At 32.2% G+C, this 12,553-nt stretch overlaps 1 protein-coding gene across 3 annotated transcripts in view; it reads right to left on the reverse strand.

Annotated features, from left to right (window-relative positions):
* Positions 1-12,553, reverse strand: part of LOC118182672 (uncharacterized) — a 64,619-nt gene that overhangs the window by 16,281 nt on the left and 35,785 nt on the right. Inside the window, exon 1 of one of the 3 annotated variants that reach the window (XM_035352061.2) lies at positions 2,438-2,592. The exons of the other annotated variants lie outside the window; for them this stretch is intronic. Coding sequence (XP_035207952.2) covers positions 2,438-2,472 — 35 coding nt within the window. The 5' untranslated portion in view covers positions 2,473-2,592. Of the gene's footprint in view, positions 1-2,437; positions 2,593-12,553 lie in introns of those variants that run through there. 3 annotated transcript variants of the gene reach the window in all.

The raw sequence follows: 12,553 nt of genomic DNA on the forward strand, positions 1-12,553 counted from the left end.
TTTAAATCCAGAACTAATTACTGAAATCATTATTTCTTAACTGAGAATTTAATTTTTGTTTGAGTTAACCGAAATTTCAAATTACCGAATTTCGAAGCAACAAAAATTCATCGCGTATGCAAAACAAATTACGTATAACATATCTGGAAACAAAATTATATACATACAATACTATGCAGAGAATGAACAAAATTTACCCCCCCCCAGATATTTTGAATTTATTACAATATAATGTGAAAATAAAAGACAATTTTTCACCTGAAAGAAGCAACTGATGGCCGCACCTAGGACCTCCAATACGGTTAAATTTCACATTTCTGAGTAAGCCTAATACCAAGAATAATCAAGACTTGCATTATTCGTGGTCGAATACAGATATAGTAATCTCTCGTTATCCGCCTGGGGTTAGGATCTTTCTCTAATCCACGAATAGCGAAACCATGGATAGTGTGAATATGAAAACTTAGAAAATAATGAGTTTAATCAATATTAATTGTTCATGCTTAAGTAATTTCAATCGAAATGAAAGCGGTACAAATAAACAGATATGGTTATTTAAACAGTTTTATTTAGATTTAATAATGTAAATTAATTCAAAAAAATTTAAGCATAGGTCATTAACATAATAACATTTTTATTTGATTTTGTTTATCATCCCCCTCCCCCAGTCTTACATAACTCTTGTTGGGCTCCAGAAAAATTTTAAAAGCCTCTTTTAATCTTTAGTCTCTTTTTCATAATAAATTCAAATTCAAAAACACGATTAGTTAATTTCCCTTCTAAAGAAAAAAAAAAAAATAAATAAATAAAAAATTTTGTTGAGAAATTTTCTTTTTAAGAGCTTCTAATACTCCCACTTAAATCTTCTAACGCTCCTTCTTTGTTCAGATTTATTTGTGATACAGTCTTACAGCTCCTCCAGGGTCAACTGATGATGATCATGGAATCAAATCATTTCTTATATATATATATTTTCATTTCCTGCTTCAAAACCTTCTCTTCCTGCATTCTATGCTATGGCATTCGCATACGTTACTATCGTGTTCATGTCTAAATTTCTGCCTTCATTTACAATTTGTTCAGTCTATTAGGCTTTCCGATGCAAGAAACACGAAAAATCAGCTTCGGTCTCGCCGGAATTCAAATGCCAGATCTTCCAGCTGCTTTTACAGGACGTACTACCAATTACGGAGGCTTGTACCCACATGGCAAAGGCTTGTCATAAAAGGATTTGAAGTCTTGCGCATTCTCCAAGATGAGCAATGAAGTTATGAGAGGGAAAATTTTTCGTTGCCGAAAGTACTAAAAGTGACCACCTTGATCGTGCACATTCAAGGTTCTTTGGTACATTACAACCCTAATGACTTCCTACTACAGAATTTCTGCAAACTTTTGAACGATATAACCAAATCCGGGACGCGAAAATTGTCACATGTGCAAAGTCTTACTTTCGTTCTCACATTGTTATCGCGGAAATTTTTTTCTTCTCTAGCATTCTGAGTGACAGCTAAAATTATATCCGCAGGGCATTGCGGTCAGAAATTGCTGAACTCTTCTTTGTTTGCGAAACTACGTTTCTCCATTAAAATCTCATTCCATACTCTCATTCTCGCGGATAAAACCTGAAATTTCCGATAATTTTTCGCCCTGCGCGACGACGCTACTTCAAAAAAGATAAAAATTTGCTTTATAATATATGATAACGGTTATTAAACTGTTTCTAATATGATTTTGAAATAAATATATTAACATTTAATTACATAAAAAAAATTCAAAAAAAATTATAAAGAAAATCTAAAATCATTTCAAGACTTTTCGCGCATTATGCCTCTGAAAATTGATCCATAAATACATAAAGAAAGATATTTAGAACCAATTTTTCACAAATAGCAAAAATTGAAATTCAAATAAATAAATTTCAAAAAATCCTATAAATGTAGAATTAGAATTCTGCAAATGTTAAAAGAAAAATTAATATTTAATTAGATAAATGTTTTCCGCTTCCTCTACTTTTATTTCGAAAATATCTTTCACTTTTATACTCAGAAAATCCTGAGTACGGAAGAAAACATTTTGCTAACTAGTCTTTTAAATATCGTGAAAATAAAATTGGATAAACTTAAGAGTGCACTATTTATTAATGAAAAACAAATTTAAATACAAATATTAACCAATTAAACCTCAACTGAATCTTAATAAAAATGCCTACAGATAATTCGGGTCAAATAAAATTTCAATTTCATAATACAAATTATGTTGAAAATCACAAGTGTGCAAATTATTTTGGAGGTGTAAATAATTTGCGTAATTTTTGTTTCATTTATTCAGTAATTTTTTTTTTTTTTTTGTTAATGGGCAATACTTTCATTAGCAAAGATAAAAAGCCGGGAAAGTTAAAAGCTAAACCCATTTTATATAAAAACTCTTGCGACCATACTCATAAACGTTTTGATGTAGAAAGTTTCTTTTCATTCACTAACTACTAGATGGCACCACTACATAAACTTGACAGATTTACTGGTCAACCATTACTTGTTATTCTTTATTAGATATCACAGTTTACTTCATGAACTTTCCGAATAAAATTAATAAATATCTAAAGAGTAAAGTCCGAGCAAGAAAAGGTCAAAACTTGTACTTTGGCATATGTTTTTTTTTTTTACTTTCCACGATTGCAACGATTTGACTAATTTTCTGTAAGTTTCTAGTCTAACGAAACCAGACAAAACACGATAAATTACAAAATTCCATTTTGCGGTTTTAATTTTTTTTAAATCTTTGAATTGATTGCTCGCCAGTGTTCTTATAAATTTTCAAAAGAAGTAATTTATAATCTAATTTTTCTCAAATCTACTCCTCCGATTTTTCAAATATTACGCGATTTCTTTATCGGACTGTTTTATGCTAAAATACTTCATAAATGCAAAATAGAGTTCACAGTTACAGTCAGCCAGACTTAAGCATATGATTAAATTATTTGTCATAAGGAATTCTCATTGCAATTAAAAAAAAGTACTGATAGAAAAGCAAATTGGAATTTAAAATGAAAATTAACTTGAAGGAATTTTAGGTAAATAATTAGAGATTGTCAGGTTTTTTCCGAAGTGTCTCATTCGGGATTCAACTATGGCCGCTAACAGTTGGTCCAGCTAGCACGTCTTACACTATGACAGCACACACACACAAGCAGTAATTCTTTACATTCTCGCCGACTTAAAGGGCGGCATACGAAAGGCACAAGACCCAGTCGAGCAACTTTAGCTGGATGAGCTTAAGTTGGGATACACATTTAAAACACAGTTAATATGTTCACCACTAATCGACCGACTTCGCCATTTAGAGACCCTTAGACACTCCGGACCAGGAAACAGAAAAAATAAACAACGTTCTTGCTGGATCTTCGAATACGGTAGTCCATACGGCTAATGACTTGCACCATAAGGGCACACGTAAGAGCATGCGATAATTACTTACATTAGTCCTCACTTAAAAGTCGTCTAGGGAGAGACAGGAGACCTAGTGGACCTTACCTATGTGGTGATAAGGTATCGTCCGCAATTTAATTTGGATGTTACCAAACATCAGAAGAAATTTTCGAAAGAGGAAATATGAGATATTATGGTGCTCTCGCCAGGATTCGAACCATGATTTTCCAGTTACCAGTTGGACATACTAATCACTTATTGTCTTGACAGCACGTACGAAGAGAAGACATAACTCCTTACAAAATATGCGCCTAAAGCTGTATGTAAAATTGCTCTCATTTTCGTATTTAAAAAAAAAAAAAAAAAAGGATTTTCTAAATATATTCATTTTTTTTACTTTGATACATTGATAAAAATAATCGAACTAACTAAGTAGATGGTCTAATGTGACTAAATGTTATCTGGCTTTAAAATCACTTGAACATTTTAAGGCTATTAGTTATCGTGTTTCACTCGATATGACAGAGGGAATTTTGTCAATTTTCAGCATACTTCCTGATAAGAAATCGAGCTGAAATTTGGTACACACTCTTGTGGATGACAATGCATTGTGGTAGAGCAATTTTTTTTTTTTTTTTTTTTTTTTTTTCAAAATTCGATTTAGATTTTTTTTATTTAATGTTCAAATGATTTTTCTCACATATCTTCGTTTAACGAACAAACTAAGCATAGCTGAATTTTACTGTTGGCATCAACGAATTAGAGCGGGGGATGGGAATCTTAAATGCAACTTTTATCTTAATTTTTGAAAACTACTCGATCTTTAAGACTGAGCGATTTTCAATTTTTTTTTTTTTTTTTAAATGCGTTGATCTGAAGCAGAAGGGAGAAAAAGCGTTTCTTGCGGAAATTTGCTTTAGAGTTTACAATCTTGGCTCATTTAATGACGAATCAGAGATATTCGTTTTAGCTTCAAGTCAAATGCTCGTCTTATCATCGTTATTGCATCAGATTTCGGAAACTGAATATTCAAAGCGATTTTTTTTCATTCTCTAAACGACGTACAGTTATTTTTCTTTTATTTCATATTTTTCTCATAATTTATTGCTTATGTTTTAAAAATTACAAAAAATTTCATCATGAATAACGCAACTGAGCTAAACAACAGAAAATAAAGTAAAAATATTTTAATCAAAGCTTTTATGTTTTATTTAAAATGGATATAATACGTAGGTTACTTTCCCCCCCCCCCCCAAGGTCTCATCGATCGCTAAATGAAAATCACAGTGGAGAATAAACCTCTCTTTATAGGGTTCTAACCTGAGTTCAATATTAGTCGATCAGCTTCATTTTCCTTTATGGTATACTTACGCTATACATATATGCATTATGTATTGCTTGTACTCGTCAATTGCAACTTTTAATATCACTTGGAAAAAAATAAATATGGGAACCCAGAAAATGATTTTTAGTGACGCTAAAACTATTATTACTAGGTGTTGTCATGCCACAGTGTTTAAAAAAAATCCCATTGTTTAAAGGTAGATTCTATGCTCATATCCTGGCCTAAAAATAAAAGCTGCGAGTCAAAATTAAGGGGGTTGCTCTAAAGAAGCCTTCATTAAAAATAGTTATAGGAAATGTTAATCAATACTTAATGCTGTCTTATGAATTAAACACTTACTTCCTATTTGATCACGTGTATGGCAAACAGATAATCGCCATTCATAAAGAAAAGAAAGGTGAATCAAAATGAGTTATATTCTTGTTTTCCAACTGCAAAACCATCTTAAGATACTATCGGATTTAATCTTTAAATTATTCCAATAATATTCAGAACAACGGGGCCATTATTCTTAACTATAATTTACTGATGCAAATCCTATTTTGGTTTCAAATGGCTTTCATTAATTACATTAAGGATATGGATATTTCTAGAAACTATTAGTAAAAATAGTTATAAATACTTTATTACTGATATGTTTATGTACTATTTTATTAAAAAGCGTATTTATTAATTACACAGTTTTTGTACTGATACAAATTACATTAGTTTTTGTACTGATAAGCAATAAACTATTATAATATGAAAGAACAAAGGAAATAAAATCAATTATTTCTTGATATTTGAGAAAATTTCATCAGGCAATATACATGAGAAGTATCTGTAATTGTTTTTAACTCACTCACTTGTTGGAAATGAAAAACAATGCGTTGTTATAGTTTGAAAGATACGTTAAAGAGCTTATACTCAAAGAACGCAACTCATAATTTGCGATATAGACGAATGTTTCATGATATGGTACTTTAAAACAGTATAACGTGAAACGAAACAGCAAGTATTTTAGACATCTCTAAGAGACAAAATTGATTTTCACAATCGAATAAAATTTATGACCGTAAGAAATTTCTTAAAAGATATTTCTGATTAAACTGTTTAATAAATACAAAAGAGAGCACTTCAAAACTTTTCGCATTATATATAATTTGTCTCCATTCTAGTACCATGTACCTCCTTGTATACATTACTGACTTATTACAATGAAGAATAGAGGAGAACTCTGTAGCTCAATTCAAGTTTTTGTTCCTGATATACTGATACTGAATGAGACCTAAAAACACTTTTCTTTTACAATATATCTCACCTTATGATCCAACGCACCTGTTTATTTTTCCCTTCGCAATTAACTATGGAGGTAGAAAAGGGAGGAGGGGCCATTCCGCGCTAGAAGTGAAGCACTGCTTTGAAGCTTGGGTCACCAGACGGGGTGTTCTTTGTTTACATTCAGAAGCTTGCTTGACAAGATTCTGATAGTATTTCGACACACGACAGTTCCATAGAAATCGAAAAAGGGACACTCTCGCATGAAAGAAACATTCATAGTGTGATGGATAATAGCAATTTGTATAGTTTACTGACATTTACACAAAAATCACATCTTGGTTATTTTTCGATAACTAACAACAGCGATTTTGATTATGAATTTGTTTTATAAAATTCTAAGCTGTTGCACTACAAAAATATAGATTTTAAGAAAATTACTAAAAGAGATCTGCCAAAATTTATTTTCTAGAAGATTTGAAAAGTTTGAAACTTGATGGCTAAATGTAAACATAAAATTATGTATGTTAAAATATTTGTAATTAGGCGCATAGGTCAGATTAAGTTTTTATTAAATAGAGTAACGCATGCAAGGGCTATCTGCCTAAAGAGAGAGATGCCATCGTGAAGGAATTTTGAAGAAAAACTGACTTTTGAGTGGGTATTAAAAATAATACTTATAATTTTCATTCAAATTATATTCATATATATTTTTTATGTAAAACTTTCGGGTGTATGCTAAATTACTGTAAATTACTTTACACGAAAAATATAGTGAATGCACAGAAATTAAAGATTTGCACATGCCGGAAATGATAAATAGGAAATATGTATGGGTATTTATGCATGTGCTTGCAAAAAGCATGTATCTGCCTTTGACAAAATACTTAAATATTCATTAAATTATTTATAAATGTATTTGAAATGAAGAATTTATTCACTTATAAACAACTGTGAAAGTACTGTGAAGAAATCTAATGATTAAATGTATCTAATTTATAATGATTATAAATGTTATCTAAATAAATAATAACTTTAATATTGAATTGTAAACATAAATTGAAATCCTGTTGACAAATACGTTATAAAACTATTTAAGCAAGAATTGTTCGTATTGGAAAGCAATCTGTTAAAAGGTATTGTAAAGCAAATGCTATGAGATGCGCACTTAAGAACGTAATAAAGAGTTTTGGAATATGTATTGTTGAAATGAAGGGTAAAAAAAAATCTGATAAGTATAATTAAAAGAATTATTAAGAATTACTATTTACATTTTATAATAACTCAGTTACAAGTTTTAAATAATACTTAAAAATCCCTTTCAGAAATGTTCAGAGAAAGTCAAATACTATTTAATACCTATTTAATTATTAGGAATTATCGAAATACTTATTTAAAGTATTTCGCTAATTCCTAATAATTCTCTAATTTAAAATGAACCGAATAGAGCATTAATTATAAATTGACTTACATTTTTCGATTTAAAAGAAGTCAGAAAATCATGTAATATTTAAGAAAGTATTTTAGGAAGAAGCTCTATAAATAGAAAAGAAATAATGCATAATTTTAATATTAATAATACAATAAACTTTGATCTTAATTTTTGTACCTTAACCGAATAAAATCGAATTACCTTAATTTTTTTTTCTAATGTAATTAACGAAAACTTGTGAAAATATTTCATTCAAATTAAACCATTCTGAGAAAACTGTCCTGTGAAAAGTATAGCATTTAATTCCGTTCAGAATGAAATGTTGTTTAAAAATATGTTGTTTTCACATACTTAGGACTCTGAAGTGTTGTAGAAAAAGAAAATATATACATTTATATGAATATTTGCGATGTAATTACAAAATATTTACACCCGAACGCGTCAAATCCCATAGAACTCAATGGTAAATGACCCAATGTTTTGGTCACCACGTAGGGATCGCCGGTGCTTCAGAGCAGGGTACGGAGAAACTTGTTTAGGGCGACTCCATCTTACTTCCTACCTCCATGCAATTAACATCAAAGTCCCCTTCTTGACCACATTCCAGACGCCACCCTTGTTTCACCTGCAGTGTGCGGCGTCGCAGATGAAACAAAGAACCTCCATAAATAAGGACAATACCTGACGACATGAATAAGAACAATACCTGACGACAATATTCCTCTTCTCTTTTTCTGAATTGCCCTTCGAAGACGTTCAAGAAGAATCATGCAGTATGACGCTGCAGTGATGGTTGTGCCACGGGGCATAAATTCCACCACAAGAGAACACCTTTTCGGTCCCCAAATTCTGTAGCCATAAACGTTTTGGTGGAGAACGTCCGCTTGAACTGTTGGAGTAGGGGAGTGTGAATGTTTAGATCGCTCTTTTGTTTCTTCAGTTGCATAATGCACCCATGTCTTTAATGTATTAATTTAATTGCATTGTCAAATGTATAAGCGATTATCTTTTACAATTCTGTATAAATTTAATAGCAGTGCCAAATGCGATTATCTTCTTAAATTTAACATGGACGCCCCTTCCGCTTTCACTATTCGCTAAATAAAAATGCAAATGAATTCAGGCAATAGAATTATTTAATTTACTATTTTCCATTAAATTATATGATATTTTCTTCCTTTTAGTGCATTAATTATCACATCAATTTTAAATAAAAGCTAATTAAAAAAAACAATTTTTAAATTGTATTAGATTATCTATTAGAGATGCATTATTAAATATTGCAGCACATGATAACTGCAGACTTAAAATCTTATAGAAGAACATCAGTCATCCGAAATCGAATAAATTTAAGAATGCTGTTGATTTATTTACTCGCTTTTAATTTTTAATTTTTTTTCGCGTTTCTTAAATTAATTGCTACAAATGATTATGCATATATATCCACAAAAGATGCAATAAATGCAGCAGATACGGCAAAATTTCCTTAAGATACTCTCTCACCCTTCTTGCTTTACAGGATTTTGGTCTTCTTTTGGGGTTATCGCTTTATAAAAGTGATGTTTAATAACGATTATTTTTTCCTAACAGATGCTGTTCATGATTTGAGGAATATCTAGTTACTTTCAGAGGTGGTGATCATAAAAGGTTTCAACGCAATCCGTTTTGCTCAGTCTTATACATTTTATTCACAGAATAAATGAAATTAACTGAAGACTTCTAAATACGAATTTTTATTACTTCAGCATTTACTTACCTAATTATACACTCAAACGTATAAATTGCAGTGATGATTGATTCCTTAGGTATCTGATGTATCTATGGGCTCTTGTGTTAATAATCCCTCCCCATCCCGATTTTCGGACACCATTCTTTGGATCGCTTCCTATAAAGTTCGCTTTCATTGGCTCTTTAATGATCATTATACAGTGGATCCTTGAGATACGAGTTTAATTCGTTTCAGCATTGAGCTCGTATAGAGAATTTATCGTATCTAGACACAAACTTCATTGAAAATAATGGAAATCCAGTTAATCCGTTCCGCAGCCAAAAATCTCCTTACCATCCTCATCTTCAGTCGACGTACCTGGTGTTTTTTGGAGAAGGTCCAAGTACAGATAGCCTCAGCACAAATGATAGCTTACGACACCGAAGCGCCTTAAATGCTTCTCGTTCATCCACACCAAAAACAGCTTCTATACATCTTCTAGGTGTTTTGATGGACGGTGCTTGGATGTAACAGTAACTTCTTCGGCCACATTTAAGTTTCTTAATTTCTTCCTTCTTCTTCAGAATAATACAGATCGTCGATGTCGAACGGTCGTAAGTCTTCGCCAATTCCATCATTCTTACACCCCGCCTTATGGTTATCTATGATTTCTTTCTTAATTTCAACGGCCATGACTTCCTTCCTTTTTCTTTGCAGCACTATCTTAGGAAGCATCGTGAAATAATTATTTTCACATTAAATGTAAAAAAGATTAACTCACAAGCGCACAAACACGTAGATCAAAGAACACCGAGTGATTTGACGAGGGGATTTCCCGAGTCGAGCCGGATCGGGAAACGCGCCACGCATACCAACGCTCGTTGCTTGTTACTCGAATCAATGCTCGTATTTAGAGACGAATTTTTCGCTTATGTTTTCCTCGCATCTCGAATTTCTCGTATATAGAGGTGCTTGTATCTCGAGGTTCCACTGTAACTCGAGTGTATATTAGCGCACCGTCACAGTTTTTATCCTGAAAGCAAGGGACTTCAACACCCGCCACCATCAACACGGCTTCGCAAAATAATTTAAAATTACCTTTTAGAAGGCACAATCCTCATGTGCTTAATTGACCATGTTATTTGACAGCCGGTTCAGCAACAGGATCTCAAACACGCAGGCGCAGTGCGCAGCAAGCCAGTGCCTCCTAGATCTAGGAGGCACTGGACAAGCTCGCCGGCGAATTGCGGAGGCGGAGTAAGCAGAGGCGCAGCAGATAAGAATTCGAATCTGTAACAAAAAGAGATCATAGGGTAGTACTATGGTTGCTTGCTTTAGAGCACTGCCCCATGATCTCTAGTTCCTTATTGGCAAGAAAAAGGTAAAAATAAATTATATTTTTTTAGGATTGTACCCACCACCACCCGGTGCAGTTAACTGCCTATCGACAGTCTCGAAAATTTAGAACAGGAAAACTTATACATAGCTTTATGTAAGCTTTCCATAAGTTTTCCAAGGGGCCAAAAAGTAACACTATACTAAAATATCTATAGTGTTATGAAAACTTAAAATGAAAGAAAGTAAAAATTAAGAAAAAAAATATTTACAAATTAAATACGTAGTATCATTAATCATTAAATTAAACAATAATAATTATATATACAAAGTTCCATTAAAGTGCAAAAAAAAATTAAAAACTAAATGAATAAATACGTTAAAACTAAATATATTAATTGCGTTGAATATAAAAGATAATTAGATACATACATTAACGTAAAAATTAAGAAAAATCATTACATAAAAAATTAATATATAAATTGCGTTAAATACAAAAAGATTTACAAGTTAAATATGCAAAATATCATTAAAAGTGACATTAAACTTTACATGATATACGCTGAAAGATGGAGACGCGACGAGTCTTTGCTCCTTTCTTACATTATTGACAATTTGAATATCCACTCTATTTCGCCCGTTTTCCCGTACATTGATTTATTCATCAATTTAAAATTTTTTTTTCATATGTGGTACTCCCTTTTCTTCTTTCTTCAGTATTAAATTGAATATACGGAGATAGCGAAGGCTTCTGTAAAAATTTTAAGAATTTATGCACTTTGAGATTAATTTTAAACCTTTTTCCAAATAATATTTCAAATTTCTATAATGAATCACATAATTTTGCTTCTTTTTCAAATTAGTTACCAATTTCTGAATCTTTCATGGGCTTTCCCGTCCTTCCTTCTGCAACAGACTTAATAGGGGGGATAACTCTTCAGTGGTTATGCAGCATTTTTCAGGAGTTAAAGAATAATCATTATGCAGATCATGCAGTTCCTGAGGGTATTCCATATCCACTTCTAAAATATAGTGAACAGCTCCATCTTCAGGGGATGACAAAATAGCTTCTATATCAATAGCAGATCGTGGGATCCATTGAAATCCTCCATAAGGCAAGGGTTGAGACATAGCCCATCCATATAAATTATTTGCATCTAGGTATATAATGTAACTGGATGGTTTGCTTTGATCATAATGGGGTAGACATTTATTAGCTTTTGCCCATCGGTGAGATATCATAGAAATACCTCCACGAATACCTCTTTCGATGAACAGATGCATATCTAGATCTGTTAGAAGCTCTAACTGAATTCCAGTCATTTTCAAACACGCCTGCCACGCTAGCCCCGGTGATGTCATAACGCGAGCACAGTCCAACTCATAATTTTTAATGCATAAATTTCGAATGTTTTCAAATATGTCCGCTAAAAGAAGAACATCGGATTTAACATATAAATTGTGATAATCTCCTAAAGTACGGAGTTTAAAAGTCTCAGAAATGTGTTCTTTTCCAAGAACACTGTAAAATGCCTCTTTCGGCGGTAAGCAAGTTTCTTCAAATTTTTTGAAAGATGACATGTACTCATAAGGATACACACCTTTGCGGCATAATAGTTCACATTCCTCCTTTCCAAAGTGTTTTGTTAAAATGTGGAAATTTTCTGCCTTCATGTTGTTCACCAACTTTTCCAAGGAGGTATTCAAAAATTGGAAACTGTCTACAAACTGTAGACTTACTTTATCCTCCCTATTTACTAATGAGAAGGAAATGTATTTTTTCATACTCGTTGCGATTACGTTCACTTGGTGATCTTTCTCGTTTTTTAGTCCTTTAAGGATGTGATGGGCATCGTAATTCTTCAAATTATGAAAAATCACAGGGATGCACTTTTTCAGACGATATTGTAAATTGCAGTTGGAGTGCAGAGCCTTTCGGTATTGCCCAGTGATATGGCAATGATCTCTCACTCTGTCCTTCCTCAACGCGTTTTTGCAAATAGAACAGAGCGAAAGTTTTGATTGTCTTTTTTAGTGAAGATCATGGGAGC

The sequence above is a fragment of the Stegodyphus dumicola genome, chromosome 12, assembly GCF_044657685.1.
Source record: "Stegodyphus dumicola isolate Sdum_Otavi_A_Nest chromosome 12, ASM4465768v1".
Taxonomy (NCBI): Eukaryota; Metazoa; Arthropoda; class Arachnida; order Araneae; family Eresidae; genus Stegodyphus; species Stegodyphus dumicola.